We start from the raw sequence: 25,210 nt of genomic DNA, 5'->3' as shown, positions 1-25,210 counted from the left end.
GATGAAAGAAAACTTTTATAACTTTAGATTTGCCTCATTGGAACACAACCTAAAAATAAGCCACCTCTGCCCCCCCCCCCCAGATCTGATTGGGGCTAGTGTCCATGTGACGCTAGCCCTCCAATCAGATGTGGAGGAGGATCTTCACTATGGCTAATCAAACTGCCCAGCTTTCCCCTCCGTGGAAGCTGAGAAGTTTGATTAACCACATCCAACGTCGACCCCAGAGACCTGCCAGCGATCCACCGCCGCCAGCGATCCGCCGCCACTGTCACCGCCGGTAATTATTTCCCCCCTTGTCCGATTTCAGCCTCCACTTATCCCCGACACCCCCCCTCCATCCCCTACCACCCCAGTCCAATTTCCTACCGCTCCCTCTCCGACATCTTCATCCATCGGCTGCTGCTCTCCTGACAGCCGGTGTACGGTGATCACAGGGAGCAGCAGGCTCAGTGTGAATCCCCTGCCTAGACAGTGGAGCTCCCCCACAAGTGACCCCATTTTGGAAACTAGACCCCCCAAGGCACCTATCTAGATGCATAGTGAGCACTTGGAACCCCCAGGTGCTTCACAAATTGATTAATAAAAATGAAAAAGTGGAAAAAAAAAACTTACTTTTACGGATTAATTTGTGAAGCACCTGGGGGTTCCAAGTGCTCACTATGCATCTAGATAGGTGCCTTGGGGGGTCTAGTTTCCAAAATGGGGTCACTTGTGGGGGAGCTCCACTATTTAGGCACATCAGGGGCTCTCCAAACGCGACATGGTGTCCGCTAACAAATTGAATGGAAAATCGGCTCAAATTGTTAGTGGACACCATGTTGCGTTTGGAGAGCCCCTGATGTGCCTACACATTGTATCTCCCCCACAAGTGACCCCATCTCTCTCTCTCAAAAATTTTCTTTTAGCCTAATTTTTTTAATTTTCCCATGAGTAACAGGATAAAATGCATTGTAAAATTTGTTGGGCAATTTCTCCTGAGTACACCGATACCTCATATGTGGTCATAAACCACTGTTTGGGCGCATGGCAGGGCTCAGAAGGGAAGGAGCGCAATTTGACTTTTGGAGCTAATTTTCCATTCAAAAAGTGAAATGGTGTTCCTTCCCTTCTGAGCCCAGCCGTGCCCCCAAACAGTGGTTTATGACCACATATGAGGTATCAGTGTACTCAGGAGAAATTGCTCAACAAATTTTAGGATGCGTTTTATCCTGTTGCCCATGGGAAAATTAAAAAATTTAGGCTAAAAGAAAAAGTTGTTAGAAAAATTGAAATGTTCATTTTTTTCTTCCATGTTGCGTTAGTTCCTGTGATACACCTGAAGGGTTAATAATCTTCTTGAATGTAGTTTTGAGTAGCTTGAGGGGTGCAGTTTTTGGAATGGTGTCACTTTTGGGTGTTTTCTGTCATGTACACCCCTCAAAGGGACTTCAAATATGATGTGGTCACTAAAAAAAATGGTTTTGTAAATTTTGCTGGAAAAAAGATAAATTGCTGATGAACTTTGAACTCTTCAAACTTCCTACCAAATTTTTTTATTTTTTTCAAAAATTATGCTGATGTAAAGTAGATATGTGGGAAATGTTATTTATTAACTATTTTGTGTCACATCACTCTCTGGTTTAGCAGAATAAAAATTCAAAATTTTCAAAATTTTTCCCATATTTTTGATTTTTTCACAAATAAACGCAAATATTAATCGACCTAAATTTAATACTAACATGAAGCCCAATATGTCAGGAAAAAAAATCTCAAAATCGCTAGGATCCGTTGAAGTGTTCCAGAGTTTTTACTTCGTAAAGGGTCACTGGTCAGAATTGACAAAAATGCTAATGTCTTTAGGGTCAAAATAGGCTGGGTCCTGAAGGGGTTAAAGTTGGTAGAACCCACCAATATAACCCAACAGTAATGTGTATGGGGGCCTCCTACTCTCCCAAGGCACATGTTCGTGGAGAGAAGGATTCAGTGTATTGAATTTCAGATGTTGATCCTTTAGTTCTCCAGGGAAATAAGCTGCTGCCAGAAGTCTGGCAGTGACTATCATATAGCACAAATGTTCAGTTGAGGTAAGCGTTCCTGTGTACGGGGGAGATAGCTGTTGGACGAAAGATTGTTCGTCCAACTGCTATCTAATGTGTATAGGCAGCCTTAGTCCTGACAGAGAAGAAGGAGGAAGAAGTGGAGAGAGGAGGAGGAAGAAGTGGAGAGAGGAGGAGGAAGAAGGGGAGAGAGGAGGAGGAAGAAGGGGAGAGAGGAGGAGGAAGAAGGGGAGAGAGGAAGAAGGGGAGAGAGGAAGAAGGGGAGAGAGGAAGAAGGGGAGAGAGGAAGAAGGGGAGAGAGGAAGAAGGGGAGAGAGGAAGAAGGGGAGAGAGGAAGAAGGGGAGAGAGGAGGAGCCTGAACTTCTGAAAAAACAGAAAACTTTAAATATTTCAGTTTTAATTGTAAAGTGAAAAAATATTTAGATTTTTTTTTGGACATTTTCCATGCTTAATATTCCTTTGTGACCACATCATTTCAAGTTACCCCATTTGCTAATGTATGTCGTCTACTGCATTTCAGCTCTAACGCAGCGGCTTGAGACAAAATTTACAGTACCTCACACTACCCGTGATCACGTGGAGCTGAATATAAAAAAAACAAACAAAAAAAAAAACAAGAAAAACCCAAATTACATGCACCCACATGTTTGTTCAATCAAATGCTAGCTTTAATTTAACATGAGTTTTTCATGCAGACTTCTGTGGCTTTTCCCCAGTTTGACTTGTGGATCAATAGCACGTGACATATTTAAAGGATTTGGTCTCAAAATTGTAACAAAAAAAAAAAAATCAAATACAATTTCCCATCGTGCTACCAGGACCACATTACTACAGATCAGTAGGGATCCTGATTTAGCAGTATGAAATATTGCGAGAAACAGTCAGCTCTTGGCGGCCCAAGCTAGAAATTTAATGGAATTTAGTTCAAGGAAAAGGGCCCAATAACAGTCAATATGTACTTGAAGTCTAGAACAGGAACGTCAGGCCAGTGTATGGATCAATCATCTCTCCCCAGAGTGCTCTAAACAAACAAATCTTTATCAGTAATACAAACACCAAGAAACCCATTATAATAAAAGCCGGTTCTCCAATTATCGAGTTCATGTCACTTAGTCTTCTGGAAGAAGGACACGCGGCTTTTAAATCAGGTGGTCTTAGAAGTATCAAGGGAAGAAGTCGCTTCTTATATTATGTTTCAACCAGCTTAGAAAAAGCAGAAAAGCAGGGTTAAGAGGACATATAATAGAGGGGGGGGGGAAGGTTTAAGAAGCCGAGAAGGACATAGTTCCTGGTATAACCTTACTAATAGTAAGATGTGCTACACATTAGGAAATGCAATGTATTCAAAAGTTAAAGCACCACTCTACCGTTTTTTTATTTTTTTTATTGCAGCGCCGAAGTGCTACTAATGCAAGGCCTTTGCACTTAGTCTTATACTTACCATCCGCTTTCTTCCCCCATTATCCACTCCTGTCGGTCCCTGGCAGGACTGCTCCAGTATTTGTTGGCACAAGCCGGAGGTCACTTTTCAATGCAAGTCTATGAGAGAGTCGAGTTGGCTTGCATTGAGAGCTTGTGACCATTAACTGTGACCTCCAGTCAGAAGTTGCAGTCACAAGATGGCGCCACGGCAAGAGCTGAGGAAGACGGCAAGAGCTGAGGAAGACGGCAAGAGCTGAGGAAGACGGCGGGTGGGGAGTATAATATTAGGTGCATGGATCTTTCGCTAGCAGCACTGCTCTAGAAAATGTGGGAATGCAGATTCGAAGCAGCCTTTTGTTAACCATTTTTTCTGCACTTAAAGAGGCATCTGCGTTTTGTTTCGTTTAATATATTTTATTCTTAGCAGGCTATACATTTTTGAACATCTCCCTCCAGTCCTCCCCCTATTTTCCAAGAGTCAAAAATAATAAAAAAATAAATAATATTATTATTATTATTATTATTAATAAATGCATCTCCGGTTGTCATAGCCATAAGAGATCTTGTTTTTTCTCTCTAGATTAAAATGACACCACTCACTTTACCACATAATATATTGAAAAACGATGAATTGTGATCATTCAGGTCAGTACAATTCCGGCAATATCAAGTGCGGTTACATTTACCGTTTCATCTGCAAAAAGAAGTCACTCTGGTGCCGAAACTCATTTGTGCAATAAAATCCTTCATTTTATAACAGAGGATTTTTCGTTTCCGTAATCTCAGCAATTCACTTTAGTGGAGCTATCACGGTACCTGGGTCATCAGGAAGAAGTTCTCCTCCATCCACGGGGGCCGCAGCGACGGATTCTATTGGTGTTGTGTCCATACATAATACCCCCAGGTGAGCACCATCACTCACCCGCTCTTATTTCTCTTGTGATATTGCCCTGTGTGCTTCTCTACCAACCAGATCTCAGAAATACCAAATGTGTATGTCGTTTTCAAAAATAATAATAAAAAAAAATTATTAAAAACTTGAATACACTATAGAAAAAGGATTTATAGATTTTAATCTGGATTGTGTTATGTTCTGAGACACAACTATTAAATTTTTCCATTTGTGGAGTTTAATTATTTTTTTTTGCATTGCTAGTTTATTTCTTAATAGAATTTGAGCCATGAGATTTCTCGTTTCTTATTGTATTTTTTTTCCCAGGGGGTGGGGTGGCAGTGATGGTTTAAAAAAAAAAAAGCAATTCTGGTGCTTATTTTACTTTTCACGCAACACAATTCACTAATTTTACCTTTTCATAGTACAAACTTTAACATGTCTTGACACAGAATTTTTTTTTTTTTTTTTTAAATTGGAATTTTTATGGAAAGATTTTCATCTAAAAACATGCATTACATAATATTAGTTTACTAGTACAGTATTGCAACATATAGTGAAATTGCAGATCTCCGATGAAGTCAAGCCACTAGACCCACTGCTGCCATGCGACCCATTAACCCCATAGAGAAGGGTGGTGGGCGCCAGTGATTGACAGCAAATCTAAGTAGTTAGAGAGCAACGAACCGTAGCTGCTGCTCCTACCAGCCTGGAATGAAACGTGCTCAGCTCCTAATGTAGTATTATGTCCCAGGTATGTAAAGAAGTTAAGTTTACAACACTCTGCAAATAATGGCAGCCCAGGATCTGGTTACCATGTCTCAAATGGAGTGCACCATTATTGCCCCTGAGATGTAGGGAATCAAAATTGCAGGACTCTGGTCCAGTGGTCACGCAAGTAGTCAGTAGTTGTCGATTGTGAACCATGCAATCTGCCTTGTTCCTGTCGGGATCACGGGCGCCTCTGCTTATTTGCAACTGAAGAGAAGGAGAGGGGCAATGGATCGCGGGCACTGCCACAAGGGAAAGAGGATAAAAAAATTTATTGCAATGCATTTGAGTAGAATTTACTCCTTCAGGTATAATATTATGCATAAAGTGGCAGGTCCTACTACGAAACGTGTTGCGATAAATCACTTAATTTATCCTCACGGCTTGGAATCACTTTCAGCAGCGGTAGCACCTGGGATCCACCGCCCCTCTCCTCTTCAATTAGGTCCTCCACCCATCGGATGAGAGGTCACCGGCTGGAGCAACAGCCGACATTGGAATTCAGTTCACTTTTTCACACACACACACAAACCGCCCAGGTGAGCGACTAATTGTCCAGCCCAACCTCACCTACAGGTAGTGATATCGAACAGGGAGTGCATGCATCTTTCTTCTTTCCTCTTCTAATTTTCAGGCCCGAAACGCATCATGCTGCAATGAGGACTTTTCCCCGGGCTTAAAAATTAGAAAAGGTGCAGGCAAGTAAGAGGCGGGTCGCAAGCTAACATATGGCGGCTACAGACGTGGCCTCTGGACTAGAGTCCTATGATATTGATTCGTTCATCTACATAGGGATGTCATAATTTGCAGCCAAGCAGTCAGCTCACATGTACAGAATATAGTGAAAAACGTGCCCATCTGTATCAGAGGAGAAAAATATTCGGTAATCCGGAGCAAAACGCTCAAGAAGGATTTAAAATAAATACTCTAAAAAAAAAAAGTCAGAAAATTCTGTCCTGAGCAATTTAAAATGAGATTACCATGCAAACACCAGACACACACACCAAGATATTCTTGGTATCATACTAGTCACTACTCACGAGCAAGTCGTGAGGCTTGGATAGTCAAGAAGTCCAGGGTCAAATACCCAGAGGGTTCGGCAAAAGGCATAGTCAAATTGCAGTCCAGAGACAGAGTTCCAAGGTCAGAGAGTGTCAAGGCAAAATGGTAGTCACTAGGCAAATCCAGGGTCCGGCAACAGAAGATCAGAATGTCTGATTTTAGAGCACAGAGGACGCACCACACGGAGCTGAAAGCTACGACTGGCAGCTATCTGGGACAGACAGCTTAGTTCTGAAGCTGGGTAATCAACTGGAACAGGGAACACCTGAAAGAAGATCAGCACCTCCCAGGCCCAGATTGGACGGCCGAGCTGTCACTCAAAATACCGACAGCTCAGCACACCCCTGCACTAGATTGGACGACTGAGCTGTCAGTCACTGCGTCCAAGACACACTGAGCGGTGGAATCGTGACACCTGGCTTCCAAAACTGAACAACGCACAATGATTGCCCTATGCTCCGTGCCGTCCAGGGACAATGACAATCCTTAAGATCTCACAGCCCAAAGAGATGCAAAAGCTGAAAGACTACGTGGCAACATAAGAGTATCTAGAAATACACTAGATAAAGTAGTGATAATGGGGGCAGATATACTTCTGCTTCTGACAGTAATTCCATTAAAGAACACGGCATGGCCTGGGTGATAACAGGGAACAATACACACTATTTAGCAATCTGATGAAGCAAATCTTAGGATTTGTGCTTCTTTTGATATGATTTTGTGATCTGTGCCAACTTATGGCAAGATACAAACTATTCCCAAGTCAAATCCTAAATGATTGTCCATCACATTGTCAGCTTATTATAGGGAGGGCTTGGGGTCAGAAATTCCAAGTTTCGGAACTTAACATTTTTTATGCATTTCTGATTTTTGTAGCATTTACTAATCAGTGTAAACGGGTGATTGGAAATAAAAAGAAAGAAAAATGAGACAGGACAAAAGACAGTTAGGCTGTGTGCCCACTATGCATTTTTGCTGCAGACTTTCGGCAGCGTAAACACCTGGTAATCTGTGCCCCATGATCCCCAATGAAAATCTGCATGTTCTGTGCCCATGCTGCGGAATTTTCTGGAGCGGATTTTCCTTGCGGAAAAATCCGCAGCATGTCCATTATTTGTGCGTTTCTGCATGCGGATTTGAGGTCCCAATGCATTTGAAAAACGCAAGTCAAATCTGTATGTAAAAACGCTGCAAAAACACGTGTAAAATCCGAAAGAGTTTTTCACTGCCAAGAACATGCAGAAACGCTGCGGAAATTTTCTGCTTCATTTCTGCATTGTGGGTGTAGCGCCCCGAGGGTTCGGCCGCTACAGGGGTATTGCACCTCAGACCGGAGGTGTGATATTCCACTCCCAGGTAAGGATGGAGTATGGACCAGGGCTCAGTTAGCTGCATACAGCACACACACCCCATTTCCGAGGGACAGCTCAAGGTGCTCCCACTAGACATAAGTGCAGGCACGACCGACCATGTCCCTGCTGGAGTGGGGAGGGGGGTTGAACACCCAGTGCTGTAGGGGCAGATAGGGGGCGGTTCCTGAGCTTAGGAAGGAGCCCATTGGTTGCTGGTCACCTGGACTCCTGGTCAGAGGGAGGTATAAGAGGTGGGCACCATCTTAGATCTAGGTTCGTTCTGTGGAGAGGAGAAGACAGGGAGCAGCAGCTCAGGCCGAGTGCTGCTCCAGAGGCAGGCCTAGGGAAGAGGCCGGGGCCTGAGAGGAGAAGGAGAAGTGGGCCTGGAGAAGGAGGCCGAGGAGGAGGTGAAGGGGAGCTGAGATTCTGGCTCATCTCAGCTCCAAGAGAAAGGAACTGCAAAGAAGGAGAGACAGAGAAACAGAAGGGCTCAGGAACAAGAAGGTGGAAGGGACCTTAAGAACCCACGAGAATCCAGGGTGCAGGGTCAGGCAGATTAAGGGTACCGGATCCCAAGTTGGTGGAGGAGAAACAACCCTCAGCCAAAGACCGGTCGTCGTGATCATATATTGGTGCAACACCTCATCAAACCTGCTAGGAAGGCACCATATAGGACAGCGGAGGACGGGGCCCACGTTTAACCGCACAGGTCCGTGGCAGCTGGACAAAAGTGGGTCACTGGTGAGGCAGGCCAGAGAAAGGATAAAAGGGGGTCCTGTGCCATGCTCCTGAACTGCCTGGGAGTTGACCGAGCCCCTCACCTGGTGGACGCAGCACGGCTCGGGCGGTCACTGCTGGCCGAAGTGACCTGGAACAAACGAACTGTGAGTAAAGACCCTGGACTGTAACTTGTTGTCTGTGTGCTCCTTCGCGCCTCCAGCACTATCAGCACCGGGACCCGCACTACCATCACTCCCAACATCCACTACACTGCCCTGGGGCTGCACTCTTCCCGTGGGGAGTCACATCACCTCAGCTGCACCCATCATCAGCCCCAGCGGACTGCCTTGCAGCGGCGGTTCCTAATAACCGCAATCCACGGGTGGCGTAGTCGGACATTATTTGAAGCACGTAGCAGACTACCAATGGTCTGACCACCCTGAGCCGCGGGACCGGGCCGCCACTACTACTACCCCCATCGTTCCCCTATCGCCCGGATCCGCGTGCCCCACGGCCCAGGGGGCGAGTCATGGGCACATACCCATAATGTTTTTTTAGAGCACAAAAACAATAGAAGTTGTTTATTTTTGCATGCTTTTTCTTCAGGCTCCCTATAAAAGCCTAGAGGTCACATGACTCAATGACGTCATGGCAGGTCCTTCACAACACCGCGAGCAGTGCAAGAGACTGGACGGGGCGGAGAAAACACCGGGAGGACATCGGAAGGTAAGTATAATCTTTATTTTTTCATTTTAAAATTCTTTTTTTTTTTTTTTTTTTTTTTACAGTTTTTATGGTACCCGGGTCTGGATGAGAGTCTCCTCTCCTCCAGACCTGGGTACCATCCTCACATTGAACCGTGTGATATCCGCTTATCCACATGTAGTGATGCGGATGTCACGAGGTCTAAAGCAAGTCAATGGTGGCGATTACGCTGCGTGTCCGCAAAATTAATGGACATGATGCAGATTTTTGAGCGCAGCATAAATGCTGCGGAAAAATCCGCAGCATGGGCATTTACATTGCGGCTTGTCATTGGGGACCAAGGGGGACGGATTACCAAGTGTTTCCCAAACGTTTACGCTGCATAAATTCTGCAGCATAAACGCTTGGAAAATGCTTCGTGGGCACGCAGCCTAATTGTGACTACAGGCTTGCAAATCCTGACAGCGTGCACGGTCAGGATTCTCCAATGGCAGGGGGAGCGAGCCCAGGCGATCATGTGAGTTCAAGGTTGCAATATACATACTTCCGGCCACATTCCGACTAGACGTCCAATTCACTTGCTTTGAGCAAGGCTGAGAACTAGGGTTGAGAGAGTATGTTCTGTCCGAGTATGCTCGGGTCGAGCTCAGAGTATTTACAGCTGCTCGGTGACAAGGTTAAAATCGCTCCCGTGTGCATGATTTGCAACTGTTTGGCAGTTTTATATTACATGTGAGGAATGTGTAAGAAATAGACAATTCTCACATGTAGTAAAGCTGTCAAACAGTTGCAAATCATGCACACGGGAGCGATTCAACCATATCACCGAGCAGCTGTAAATACTCGGAGCTCGGCCCGAGCATACTCGGCGTAAGGGTTAATAGAACATACTCGCTCAACACTACTGAGCACGTCTAGTCGGAATGTGGCCGGGAGTATGCAAATTGCATACTTGCAGTCACATGATCGCCCACCTCTGGAAATACAGATTTCTGAAAGAGTACTATGGGCAACGTGAGGATACACAAGTCTGCAGTTACATGGCGAGTGCAGACTTTCGTGCCAAACCTGGACAGCTCCTTTAATGTGCTCCCCATTTTTGGCGCTACCACAGTAGTCCCTTTTCTTGTCCATAATCTCCATCACAGTGGCAGGAGAAGCGCTGTAAGAAGTTTGGACGCCCCCATAGTTCACCTCCGTACTGAGCCAGCTCCAGTGCACTTGATTAGCGATTCACATACAGGAAGCAGCCAGATATTCCTCGCAGCTGTCCTGTGCGCGCACGGAGGAGCACAACATAATGTCTATGGACACAAAACATTACAATGAATGATTCATAAGTGGATATATTTGAGAGCGAGCCAACTATAGCAATGGGAGAAAGGATCTACACAAAGGGTCAACTCGTCTCCCATTCAAAGCAAAGTTCTGCAGATGCACATTTGCACTTTATTGTTCCCAGTTATCAGCCATTTCTGGCCGACTAGAGCGGTAATTAATGAAGTTATTCAGCAGAAATAAAGTTGGGACTTTTTTTTCCCTCTCTTACATACAAAGGGTCTTACAGGGAATCTGTCAGGTATATGCTACCTCATCTGACCGATCCTTAGAGATATCTATATCTAAGACATTGATGATCTTTCCTATCACATAAACCATTAAAAGTGATATATACTGCTCAAAAAAATAAAGGGAACACTGAAATAACACATCCTAGACTTGAATGAATGAAATATTCTCATTGAATACTTTGTTCTGTACAAAGTTGAATGTGCTGACAACAAAATCACACAAAAATCATCAATGGAAATCAAATTTATTAACCAATGGAGGCCTGGATTTGGAGTAACCCCCAAAATTAAAGTGGAAAAACACACTACAGGCTGATCCAACTTTGATGTAATGTCCTTAAAACAAGTCAAAATGAGGCTCAGGATTGTGTGTGGCCTCCACGTGCCTGTATGACCTCCCTACAACGCCTGGGCATGCTCCTGATGAGGTTGCGGATGGTCTCCTGTGGGATCTCCTCCCAGACCTGGACTAAAGCATCCGCCAACTCCTGGACCGTCTGTGGTGCAACGTGACGTTGGTGGATGGAGCAAGACATGATGTCCCAGATGTGCTCAATCGGATTCAGGTCTGGGGAACGGGCAGGCCAGTCCATAGCTTCAATGCCTTCATCTTGCAGGAACTGCTGACACACTCCAGCCACATGAGGTCTGGCATTGTCCTGCATTAAGAGGAACCCAGGGCCAACTGCAGCAGCATATGGTCTCACAAGGGGTCTGAGGATCTCACCTCTGTACTTCATGGCAGTCAGGCTACCTCTGGCGAGCACATGGAGGGCTGTGCGGCCCTCCAAAAAGAAATTCCACCCCACACCATTACTGACCCACTGCCAAACCGGTCATGTTGAAGGATGTTGCAGGCAGCAGATCGCTCTCCACAGCATCTCCAGACTCTTTCACGTCTGTCACATGTGCTCAGTGTGAACCTGCTTTCATCTGTGAAGAGCACAGGGCGCCAGTGGCGACTTTGCCAATCCTGGTGTTCTGTGGCAAATGCCAAGCGTCCTGCACGGTGTTGGGCTGTGAGCACAACCCCCATCTGTGGACGTCGGGCCCTCATACCACCATCATGGAGTCGGTTTCTAACAGTTTGTGCAGACACATGCACATTTGTGGCCTGCTGGAGGTCATTTTGCAGGGCTCTGGCAGTGCTCCTCCTGTTCCTTCTTGCACAAAGGCAGAGGTAGCGGTCCTGCTGCTGGGTTGTTGCCCTCCTACGGCCCCCTCCACGTCTCTTGGTGTACTGGCCTGTCTCTTGGTAGCGCCTCCAGCCTCTGGACACTACGCTGACAGACACAGCAAACCTTCTTGCCACAGCTCGCATTGATGTGCCATCCTGGATGAGCTGCACTACCTGAGCAACTTCTGTGGGTTGTAGAGTCCATCTCATGCTACCACGAGTGTGAAAGCACAACTAACATTCAAAAGTGACCTAATCAGCCAGAAAGCATTGGTACTGAGATATGGTCTGTGGTCCCTACCTGCAGAACCACTCCTTTATTGAGGGTGTCTTGATAATTGCCAATAATTTCCATCTATTGTCTATTCCATCTGCTCAACAGCATGTGAAATTGATTGTCAATCAGTGATGCTTCCTAAGTGGACAGTTTGATTTCACAGAAGTTTGATTTACTTGGAGTTATATTCTGTTTCAATGTTCCCTTTATTTTTTTGAGCAGTGAGATATAGATATAGATAGAGATATATATATATATATATATATATATATATATATATATATATATATATATATATATATATATATATATATATATATATCTATCTATCTATTTTAACTCAGCCCAACAAAGTCAGTCTCCTTCCCCTGCTGGCAGCTGACAAATTTCAGAAAATTATTAGCCTAGATACATTGTAGTCCATACATCTAAACTGATAAGGTTTCTTCTTCAAACAGCTCCTCTCTTGCCTATAGGCGATGTCAGTTATAGCAGCTCATCCACATTCAAGCGAGTGATGTTAAGCCGCAATGTCACACACCAGCCACTGAGAGATGTGGCGCCGTTTCTAGAAAGCCTTCGCTTCGTTGAGAGACTAGAACAAGTCCCAGCTTTCTACCACTTCATTATGTAGCAACACAAGGCAAATAGACCAGCCTGGCCCCAGAGCTCGAAGGTCCGGGAATTAATCAAGAAGCAAAGAAAGTAATAACGCATCAGCCTGAGGCCAGAACGACGCCAGAGGCTGCAGCTCTTGCTTTGCGATTTTACATAAGTAGCAGGTTTTTTTCTTTTTATTATTATTTCCGTGTCCCTAACAATAATAAGTCACTGCTCTCTCCAAGCCGGGAAATATACACAGCATGCAAAGCGGCTGCAGAACAGATTACGCCCACATAGCTTTTCACAAAATAAGACATTTTATTTTTGCATTTTGTGTCATAAAAATGCATTTTTCCCCCCACTACGAAGGTAATTTTGGAGCTGTATTAAGTAGTTTTTCCACCCCTTCCCATCTCCAATGAAATTATATGACGTCTTTGCCTTCCCCTTCCCACTCCCCCCTGCAGCCACTTAAGGAGACTTTGCATTTAAATCACCAAGAAATCACATTACTGTACCGCTAGTATTTCTATCAGGCTCTTCACTGTGATTTATGAAGCTCGGCAATCTCCGGTGACAGGTCCTCTTCTAAACGCACTGGACTAGCTATATGGATAGGTCAAAAGCCTGATAGTCATTTCCCCCAGACAAGATGCCGTTTACTTGCCTTTCTTTAGAGGCGTGCAGATATTACATTCTGATATCTTGTGTAATAATTTGTAGGAGATGTACAGGACGGAGAACAGTAAGAGACGGAGCAAAATAGAAGACTGTAGGTCTGGATAAGACAGCTAGTGCCTCTCCAGTCCCTGGAGAACTATAAATTCCAGCATATCCCATTAAAGCCGCTACAGAATATTCAGGACATTGAGATGAGTGGTTCCAGCTTAGCTAGTGAATCATGACCAGTCATCGCTCTACTTATGGTCTTGATGGCCAGAACACCCAAACAACTTTATAAAACAAGGAGAATCAATTACTGCATATTATGGGGAGCTGAAAGGGTTAAGGACACTTATTTGCATATTTTTTTGTGGAAAAAAAAAAAAAAAAAAGAGTCTAAACGGCCAACGATGATATCGCATTGTACGATTCAGTCTACGGCTCCTTTCTGGGAATAACCAAGTGACACGACCATGGTGCAACTTTTTTTTCTAAGCATAGCCCACGGCTTTGGGTACATGGTATTCCATAAGTTGCTGTAATATCCACCGCCCATGTAGCCAAAACTTCTACTGTAGAGGGCATCAGATCCTTGGTCTGGACAGGCAAGGGAGAAGATAATGGCCAGATAGGTAGGAAGAATGCACTCAAGTTTCTTGCGAGTGCGGAGATAGTGTGTGTGTGAGTGTGTGTGTGTGTGTGTGTGTGTGTGTGTGTGTGTGTGTGTGTGTGTGTGTGTGTGTGTGTGTGTGTGTGTGTGTGTGTGTGTGTGTGTGTGTGTGTGTGTGTGTGAACAGCTCAGTAAAAACAGAAGTCCAGAACCAGGAAATGCAATAAAAAAAGGAGTTCAGACCTTGTGGACATCTTTAAAAACTAAAAGGATTGAAGTGCTGACTTCATGTATAGAAGCAATTTATCACACAATTTGATTTAACAAAAGTTTTTTTTTGTTTGTTTGGTTTTGTTTTGTTTTGTTTTTTTACATAAGAGGTGAACATAAAAAAGGAAAAAAAAAAAGTATCACCCAGGGAAGAAGAACATATGTGCAATAAGTCTATCAATAATATTGCGCAAGCCAAGATTAAGGACAAAGCATGAGAGGAGATAAAAAATATTTATAGTTCAATATGCTTAATAGCTTGCTTCACCACTCATATACATCCCATGTATATAGAAGCTAGCCAAGGAAATAAAGTGCATGTGCATCAACATAGCCCGTATCATATGAATCTCATACTCTTGTGAACGAGCAATAGTAACCATATATCAGCAAAGAGCATGCGCATATATAGATCATGATTGATAAAGTGCTAGTGCAGAATCCCAGGGGACAGCCCTTGGACATCTTGAAGAGTATCCAGTTTGGAGACAACAGAAACAACTAGAGCATAAAAAAGGAGCCAACAAGTACCAGTACACATGTATAGATTACTGGAGTACAGTGATCACTTTCTGCATGTTCAGTAATTGTTAGACAGCATAGCCCATACAGTGGTGGCCAAAAGTATTGGCACCCCTGCAATTCTGTCAGATAATACTCAGTTTCTTCCTGAAAATGATTGCAATCACAAATTCTTTGGTATTATCTTCATTTAATGTGTCTTCAATGAAAAAAAAAACACAAAGAATTGTCCTAAAGCCAAATTGGATTTAATTCCACACCAAACCTAAAAAAGGGGGTGGACAAAAGTATTGGCACTGTTTGAAAAATCATGTGATGCTTCTCTAATTCGTGTAATTAACAGCACCTGTAACTTGCCAACACCTGTTAGGTGCCACAGGTAATAGCTAAATCACACCTGCAGCCAGTTAACATGGATTAAAGTTGACTCAACCTCTGTCCTGTGTCCTTGTGTGTACCACATTGAGCATGGAGAAAAGAAAGAAGACCAAAGAACCGTCTGAGGACTTGAGAAACCAAATTGTGAGGAAGCATGAGCAATCTCAAGGCTACAAGTCCATCTCCAAAGACCTGAATGTTCCTGTGTCTTCCGCGCGCAGTGTCATCAAGAAGTTTAAAGCCCATGGCACTGTGGCTAACCTCCCTAGATGTGGCCGGAAAAGAAAAATTGACGAGAGATTTCAACGCAAGATTATCCACCATCTGCACAAAGAACCTCGACTAACATCCAAACAAGTTCAAGCTGCCCTGCAGTCCGAGGGTACAACAGTGTCAACCCGTACTATCCGTCGGCATCTGAATGAAAAGGGACTGTATGGTAGGATACCCAGGAAGACCCCACTTCTTACCCCAAGACATAAAAAAGCCAGGCTGGAGTTTGCCAAAACTTACCTGAGAAAGCCTAAAAAGTTTTGGAAGAATGTTCTCTGGTCAGATGAGACAAAAGTAAAAGAGGCATTCAAAGAAAAGAACACGGTCCCTACAGTCAAACATGGCGGAGGTTCCCTGATGTTTTGGGGTTGCTTTGCTGCCTCTGGCACTGGACTGCTTGACCGTGTGCATGGCATTATGAAGTCTCAAGACTACCAACAAATTTTGCAGCATAATGTAGGGCCCAGTGTGAGAAAGCTGGGTCTCCCTCAGAGGTCATGGGTCTTCCAGCAGGACAATGACCCAAAACACACTTCCAAAAGCACTATAAAATGGTTTGAGAGAAAGCACTGGAGACTTCTAAGGTGGCCAGCAATGAGTCCAGACCTGAATCCCATAGAACACCTGTGGAGAGATCTCAAAATGGCAGTTTGGAGAAGGCACCCTTCAAATATCAGGGACCTGGAGCAGTTTGCCAAAGAAGAATGGTCTACAATTCCAGCAGATCATTGTAAGAAACTCATTGATGGTTACCGGAAGCGGTTGTTCGCAGTTATTTTGGCTAAAGGTTGTGCAACCAAGTATTAGGCTGAGGGTGCCAATACTTTTGTCTGGCCCATTTTTGGAGTTGTGTGAAATGATCAATGATTTCATTTTTGCTTCATTCTCTTTTGTGTTTTTTCCTTGCAAGCAAATTAAATGAAGATAATAATACCAAAGAATTTGTGATTGCAATCATTTTCAGGAAGAAACTGAGTATTATCTGACAGAATTGCAGGGGTGCCAATACTTTAGGCCACCACTGTACAGTTTGACTTTTTCAAAGTTTTTCCACCACTATGATATTGATGACCTATGTATATATCAGAGTGGGGCTGACACCCAGCAGCCCAGTTGTTACCAGCTCTGGCATTGGCCAAGGAGTGGAACTTCTTATTGGTTAGTAGATGCTCCTTGGTAGAGAACACTTGCCATTTATAAAATAAACTACATTAAAATTGAAGGTGTCTAGAGGTTTTCTAAGCATCGGGTGCATCTATTTTTAACGGAGAAAGGGGAATTATCCATTACCAGACCCTTCTGGCAGCTGCTTATCTCCTGTTGGAGTAAGAGATTACATCTGTTGGGACATGATTGGGTTCCAGTACCACCACCGAATTTTTAGGCGTATAGGCAAAACCAAGTCTTAGGCTTAGTCCAGACCATATGTAACAAGCACAGCTGAGTTAGATGGTGGACAGAGTACGATCCTGGCTCTGTAGGAGTAAATCAGTTACTGAAGAGTTTAATCTGACCAAAAAATGAATTTGCCAAGTCAAGACGTACATAAGGTTTTCCTACACATCGATAAAAGTAGAAATAAAAAAAAAAAAAACATACCATTTATTGTGCAATTAAAATATATATATATATATATATATATATATATATATATATATATATTTTAAACACTTCTATAGACATAATAGATTGCATTTTAATTATTATTCACAGCTTTAAGGCTGCAATAGAGTTTTAAATTAATTTTCCAGCTTATCCAGCATACAGCCTGTAATAGTTAGCAACGAAAATGGAGCACAAACATCTAAAAATGCACAGAAATGTAGGTCACGTATGTAATCTCTTATAGCCCTGGTCATGACTCCTGTAGCTTAAAAGAAGCCAATTTTAAGCTTTCCTAATACTTGGAGATTCTATGATGACTAATTAACCCTTAATATTCCACAAAACTTATCAAAAAGTGTCCACGAACCTGGACATACGGAGCTTTTTTTTTTTTTTTTTTTTTTTTTTATAAATAGAGTCATGACAGTGGTCATCTTTATTGGCCAAAATAGAAGATACTATTAGAATGATCGCTGGGTTTGGGGGAAACTGTAGTTATTTTTATGAATAGCTCTTAACCCCTACAGATGCTCATTATGACAATCCCCCCCATTTCTTTCTACATAAAGGCGTGCATTTTCTGGCTTTGCCAATTAAGCCTAGAGCTTTCTTAGTCTAACAATGCAGGGCTAGAATAGTTTTATACCTAAAATATCATGGACCAGTTGTCTCCAACTTGCAGCAAAACTAAAACTTCCAGAAGGAGATGACATCCTGGGAGCTAAAGTTCAAGAGTTAAGGAGCCACCGGTTGGAGATGACCGTCAATTGGTGTAGTGTTCATTCTTAATGGCCAACTTGTTTATAGTGAATTGATTCAATAGATTTGAAGGAAACCTCCAGGACATTAAATCACTGAAGTCAAACGCTGGTTATCGTCAACCACACTGAAGAAAAAAAAAAAAAAAAAAAAAAAGACGTCTTTATGGGCAGTGACAAATACCAAAGAATGAAATTCCCCCGGAGCCCAAATCACCGGACAAGTTAAGATTTTCTTCAATATTTCAAACTCAAGTTAAGTACACGAAGAATATCTCTGGAGCTTACTCAATGACTAATGCTCCCATTCCAGATCAATAGGAATTACATTATTCACAGCTTTCCGATGATGCAGAGTATTTGGATATGGTACAAAATATTTCCGGATATATATTTGCACTTAAATAAATCAAGGAAGCAATACTAAATAGATTCCCAATGCTGCTAATAACAAAAACACAAGTTTGGACCATTGGAGATGTACCTTTTTGTCTTGCAAGATCTAAAACTTGAGGAGTCTGATCAGATGTTTAAAAAGCAAAAGGGATATGCGAGATTATAGAGAACTCTTCGTTAAAGGGGAAGCCAGTACATTTTCCCCCCGACTTCTCCTGTGGTAGCTAGATTAACTCTTTAGATCATTTATGGAGAATCTTTTATACTTTACCAGTTGCAATAACAGAATATCAGGAGGCTCTTGGTGCTCTAGCCAGAAAACAAGACCGGGGTCACCAAAGCCTTTAGAACAGTGGTTCTCAACTCCAGTCCTCAAGAGCCACCAACAGATCATGTTTTCAGCATTTCATTAGTATTACACAGGTAATAATTTCATCACCTGGGCAATACTAAGGAAATTCTGAAAACATGATCTGTTGGTGGCTCTTGAGGACCACTGCTTTAGAATGTAACATTCTCTTTGCAAACCTAAATCTTCCCATCCATTATCCTCAATCTTATCTGTTTCGCCATGAAGTTAACCCTTAATATCTAAAAGGAAGTTCTCAAGGTAAGTTCTGCTAAAAACCTAGATACCATGGTTCCTTTTCAAGAATCTGTAGTTTTCCCAAATGTCACATCATAAACCAGCAATAAAAAGTCGGTTTGGCACAAAGTTGTTGGCAGCCACAGAGTATAGGCTATCTACTGGTAGTTAGTTAGGACCATCCCTGATCTGTACCGTAAGCACCTTTTTAGGGTCCATTGTAGAGAACATTGGACAGTTCTAGAACAATAGCTTAGATATGACATATCTGCTGGTGATGGTACATCTAACATCATACTACTATGGAAATATGGATCAAGAGTCTACATCACAGAGGATACCATAATCCCTGTAGTGACAATTATACAACCTTAACATCATTGGACAGCGGTAAATGTCAAGATTGTGGAATTTTTTTTTTTCTCCAATACTACGACGAAGACGTGCAATGCATAGAATCCAAAAGAAAGACCTTCTTGCAAGATTGTCACATTAAGCCAGCATCTCTCCTTGTTTTCTCTCAAGGGCTCCCAAAGAGACCCTCCTAGATGTAATTACTGTACAATATCAGAGCCACTGAGAAGGACATCACTCAACGGGGCCGAAATTGAGAATAAAAAATCAATAGAGAGATAAATGTTTCTGCTCTAAAAGATTGGCCACCCCATTTCAAAATGTATATCTTAAAAGATGTCAAGACACAAAAGCAAGTCTTCAGATTCAGAAATGACTTTGAAAGTCTTTACGCCAAGAGCGTTCCAATATTAAATCCATTGATAGGTCTAAGGGAGGTCGGGTAAAAAGTATCGAAATGCAGGCAAAGACTAGGACAACTCATTAGGAACATCTTATACGGAGGACACAAGCTCAGACAAATCACGGACCTTAAAAATAAGGAGGACACTCTGTACTATGGGACTTAACAAGAACAGGGATCAATACTGGAAAACTCACAACAGCCCTGAATACAAATCCATGTATGGGTCATGAATTTATCATAAACACAAGCAAAGGAAAAGAAAACAATCAATGGAAAAATATAGAATATAGCACGTCTCACAAGCCTTGTGTGCCAATTTCCACATCACATTGTTAAACAGCTATGGAAGAGAGTTTTCACATACATTATAATTTTAGTTGCAAAAGTATACAAAATAGCAAGCAAAACAGCGCAAAAAAAATGCACTGTTACTACTGCAAGCCTCATAATACCTTGAGCAAGGCTATATGTCATGTTACAGCATCTTATACGGGAAATATGCATTTTAATAACCACAGCTATAAAGAATAGCTCAGCAGTGCCCCTCTGGTATCAAATCATCATTACACACAAGAAGGAGAAAAAAAAAAAAAAGTCATCAGCGCTTAAGTGACCTCCAGTTGCTAAAATATTGCATTTCTGGAGAATTTTATAGGATGAGTGACCCTATATCTTCTCCTTTATCTGTAGTAAAGAATACAAAAGCAACTGGGGTATGTGATGTAGAATAGATGGGTCCTCGGTTGGCATCCCAATATTTTATACATCTCTGTCTACTGCTAGATGATGGGTCAATGCCAAGTAGACAATAGTAGGAAGTCTACACCTCACCCAGTGGACAAAAGACGCCCGATGGGGGCAAATATTTAAAGAACATGATTTTGTTGCCAGGCGGATAAAAACAGTTAAAAAAGTCTTGGGATTCTGCCTTTTCAAATAGGAACTTTACTGGAAATGGGATCAGACAGATAAAGCGGCAATGGGTATTGGCAATAAAAGATACCGGCGAAATCCACTAAAAACTGCAATTATTCCCTATAAAATGTGTTGCATGCACTCCCAGACTGTGTGTATCCCACTCTACACTTCTCTGGTCTTGCTTTGATTAGGAAAGCACTGCACCAAAAAGCAGCTACATAGCAGATTCCTGATGCTTCCATGTAAAAGAGGGGGGAGGAAGGAGAGAGGGAAAGAAGAGGGAAAAAGGAGAAGAGAGGGAGGGAAGAAGGGGGGCTGTAGACAAAAATCCTACAAGGGATCTGTTCAGTATTTCCTGCATGGCAGCGCTGGAGCATGGCTCCTGGAAGTCACCTCTAAAGACACTTCCAGCACAAAGAGAGCGAGGGGAGAGATTTAGCTGCAAGAAATGCACATCTCAGCCACACAGTACTGGCACTGTTATAGGGCTGACAGTCATAGACTGGGCAATCCAGGCATTCAATGGGAACTTTGAGATTATATTTATATATATATATATATATATATATATATATATATATATATATATATATATATATATATATATATATATATATATATATATAATTGTATGGATCTTTTATTGGAATATGGGAGACGCCTGTATTAGGGCGGTATGCAACATAAGGGGGCTGCCAGAATGAAAACAAAAAGTAGGCATCTGATGGGAGAAGCCTATATTAGGGGGGTATGTAACATAAGGGGGGCTGCCAGAATATAAAAAAAAAAAAAAAAAAAACGGTAGGGCACTGGATATTTAGCACATGGAATGAATCCCCAATGTCTGTGTATGTAGTAATGTAGAGATGATATTTGTAAATACAGGACACAATGTTATTGTTTCACATCTTTGTAAAATGATACATTTGTTTATCAAACAAAAATCATTGGACACAGTTGCAAAATAAGGAACAGGGAGTTCAGATGGGGGGGGGGGGTAGATAAGGGTGCAGGCAGATATGGGGGGGTGGGGTGTAAAAATGGAGAGCAGGCAGCCCCCCCCCTAATATATTTATATATGGGGATCTGACATAGGGACTAAATAAGGAGTGCGCATTAAAAAAGGGACAGGAAGGGGGTACAAGGGAAGCAAGGGGGGGGGTCTAAAGGGCAGCAGGGGACCTAGGGAAAAGGGGGGTGCAAAGGGCAGTAGGGGACCTAGGGAAAAGGGGGGTGCAAAGGGCAGCAGATGCCTGTGGTGTCCCCTAGCACAGATAAAGGGGTTTCCCATCCACTTACCCGGGTAGCACAGGACATAGTGCAGCACAGACGTGGAGATTTTCAGGAACAAGATCCACCAGCACGGCTGCAGTAGTCTCCGCATGACAACATGCACATTGAGAACAGAGGCAACTTGTTGACTGATTCCCCCTCCAACCAAAAAAGTAGTAGTGGAGGCAAGGAGGGAGGAAGGGGGCAGGGGGCTGTGGATGCGGGTGTCTGATTACTAGGAGGGCTGTGGGAAGTTGGAGAGCCGGGGAGAGCTCTGGATCTCATGCATGCAGCTATCTCCAGCAAGTCCCGAGCTTTGGTGGGTGTCCTCTAGTCCCGGATCCTGCAGGAGAGGGGGTCTCTGTATTATTCCAGGCTCCTGGGGTCTTTATTCCAGGCTGGGATCCGCTCCTCCTGGCTGATCACACCGGGTCTGGCCGCTTTCCATTCTCCCATACAGGAAGTAACATGTGAGCGGCTCCAGCCGGAGACTTTAAAGCTCAGAGGGAGAGGGAGCTCGGGAGCGCGCACTGACACTGGGCGTCTAAGCACAAGCGCGCCCCCGACTCTCTTAAAGGAGCAGCGCTGCAATTTCCTCTCCTCTCACCAAGGAGCAACAGCAGAAGAAGAAACCTTTTCTTCCTCCTTTGCTATCATTATAAAGCTTTATACAGTTAGCAGCCTGACACCCCCACCATCTGTCATCCAACCCCAGATCTGGGGGTGGGGGGTGCAAACAGCAAGCAATGACATACTTCACAGATGGTGTGATTTTATTGCAATGTTTCAAGCAGTCTTGGCAGAGAATACAGAACCTTGGATGTACTTTCTACATGTAACACATTTCTATCTGTATTGGTCTGTGTGTGTATATTTAGATGCCCATTGCATGGTGACAGAAGGTAAGTGATAGGGGCTGCCTGTGTGAATGGATCAGTGTCATCTCCCCAGACACAGAGCTCATCTCACACCCTTCTCCATGAGAGATAAGAAGCTGCAGCTAATCACAGCCTCTCACTGTCCCCTGTCACCTGCATCTCCTCCTCTGCTGCTCCTCTCATCTATTTCTGCTGTCTCTGCTTCTCCTTTCCAGATCCTCTGCTTGTCTTATCTATCTCTGCAATGTTCTGTGTGTCCTGGCTGCTGTCTCTTTCTATGTCCTCTCATCTCTCATCTATCTCCTCTGATATCTCCTCTCCATCTATCTGTGCCTGCTTGCTGTTAGATCCTTCACATTCACCACTTGGATATTCTGTACATCTGCTCCATGTTATATGCTTTCCTAGTAGTGTCCTTTTCCACCTGCATTTAATGCCTTTAGAGAGAGATGGAGCAGAGCTGTATTTGCTACTTATCTCTGTGAGACTGCAATGTTTGTGCTACGTTTTCTTTTATAATGTGTTATATAATGATGAGCTCTGCTGCACAGTAACTCAGCTCTGCTGCACAGTAACTCAGCTCTGCTGCACAGTAACTCAGCTCTGCTACATCGGAGCAATGCTGCTTATTGGTTATGTTCTGTGCTGTGCACCTTCCTCACAAGCTCACGGCTCAGCTGCTATGTGCTTTCTGCTCTCTGCTTCCTCCTCGTTCACTTCATCCTTCTCTTTTTCCATTCTGATCGTTGATTCTTGCTTCTCACTTCTTTATTTCTCCTGATACTCCCTCCTATTTTATTATTACCTGCTCTCCACCTCTGTCATGTCACATCTTCTTTACCCCTCCTGTGAATTTCTCACTCTCACCATCATCCATGCCCATTCTTTTTCAGTCTCCAACAAAGCCCGACATTATGATGAATGCTCCTCTTCATCTATCTGCAATCTCCTATCATTCACAAAACCTTTATCATTGTCCTATGTGCTAATACAAGTAGGCATTTCCTTCATTTCCTTATAGGTCGGTTACATAGTATATGCTACATGTAAAATATATCTAATGCACATATCTATTTATCATCTATCTAATATCTATCTATTCATCAATATCTATCTATCCATCTAACTATATATCTATCCATATATCATCTATTAATCTATCTATATCTATTTATCATCTATCTATCTATCTATCTATTCATCAATATCTATCTATCTATCTATCCATCTAACTATATATCTATCCATATATCATCTATTAATCTATCTATATCTATTTATCATCTATCTAATATCTATCTATATCCATCTGTCTATTTATCTATCACTTTATCTATCTATATATCTATATTTATCCATACATCATCTATCTATTAATCTATCTATATCTATTTATCATCTATCTGTCTATCTAATAGTTATCTATATCTATCCATCTACATCATCTATCTATCATCTATCTATCATCTATCTATTATCTGTCTATCTATCTATCTATCTATCTATTATCTATCCGTCTATCTATTATCTGTCTATCTATCTATCTATCTATCTATCTATCTATTATCTATCATCTATCTATCTATCATCTATTATCTATCTATCATCTATCTATTTATCTATCTATTATCTATCTATCTATTATCTATATATCTATCATCTATCTATCTATCTATCTATCATCTATCTATTATCTGTCTATCTATCTATCTATCTATCTATCTATCTATCTATCATCTATAATTTATCTATGAGCAATATGGGTGCAAAGCCTTCCTGGTAAAACCCAAACCATCCAGATGAAAAGCAACAACTGGAGGCAGCACTCCAAAAAGATGTGGCATAAAAAGGCGGTTTATTAGCCCATATTGGTGACCTTTTGGTTCTGAGGTGTGAAAGCATGAGCAAAGTTCACACCTAGGAACCAAAACGTTGCCACTCTTTTTGGAGTGCTACTTCCAGTTGTTGCTATCTATCTATCATCTATCTATTCATCTATCTATCTATCTATCTATCTATCTATCTATCTATCTATCTATTATCTATCTATCTATCTATCATCTATCTATTCATCTATCTATCTATCTATCTATCTATCTATCATCTATCTATCTATCTATCTATCTATCTATCTATTATCTATCTATCTATCTATCTATCTATCATCTATCTATCTATCTATCTATCTATCTATCTATCTATCTCCTCTATCTATTTACCTATCACTACAATTCATCCATGGTGTAAATGCAACATTTCAGTTATAAATTCTAGCCATGTCTCTGTTTTCCTTGTTTAATATAAGCCATAACAGTCACAAGTTACAATAGATCTGGTTTTGAGGTTGGTAAAACATATTAGATGCAGCTGATATGACGGCTGTTCTAGGCCAGTTCTCCCACTGGAAGCCATTTTTATAGATCTCATTTTGTGCACCAGGACATGGCCAGAAAATTACAAACACAGAATGATGTCCCATTGGTGGACACTAGTGTTGAGCGATCATGCTCATTACTCGAGATTTACCAGCATGCTCAGGTGTTTCCCGAGTATCTTCAGCATGCTCTTGTGTTTTCCGAGTATCTTCAGCGTGCTCAGGTGTTATGTTTTAGTCATCCGTGCACATGATTTGCCACTGTTTGACAGCTTTAATACAAACATAACACCCGAGCACCCTGAAGATACCCGGAGGACACCCGAGCATGCTCGCCGAAAGGGTTAACAAAACA

The 25,210-nt window shown here is 42.5% G+C and overlaps 1 protein-coding gene across 2 annotated transcripts in view; it reads right to left on the bottom strand.

Moving 5' to 3' along the window:
• Positions 1 to 22,254, bottom strand: part of PTPRG (protein tyrosine phosphatase receptor type G) — a 595,254-nt gene extending 573,000 nt beyond the window's left edge. Inside the window, exon 1 of one of the 2 annotated variants that reach the window (XM_073644646.1) lies at positions 21,631 to 22,254. In XM_073644646.1, coding sequence (XP_073500747.1) covers positions 21,631 to 21,715 — 85 coding nt within the window. In that variant the 5' untranslated portion in view covers positions 21,716 to 22,254. The remainder of the gene's footprint in view (positions 1 to 21,630) is intronic. The other variant, XM_073644647.1, reaches the window with a different exon arrangement.
• Between the last annotated feature and the right edge of the window lie 2,956 nt (positions 22,255 to 25,210).

This window comes from Phyllobates terribilis, unplaced genomic scaffold, assembly GCF_046119375.1.
Source record: "Phyllobates terribilis strain yellow unplaced genomic scaffold, ASM4611937v1 Scaffold_8__6_contigs__length_399053987, whole genome shotgun sequence".
Taxonomy (NCBI): domain Eukaryota; kingdom Metazoa; phylum Chordata; class Amphibia; order Anura; family Dendrobatidae; genus Phyllobates; species Phyllobates terribilis.
This window is presented reverse-complemented; position numbering and strand designations above follow the sequence as displayed.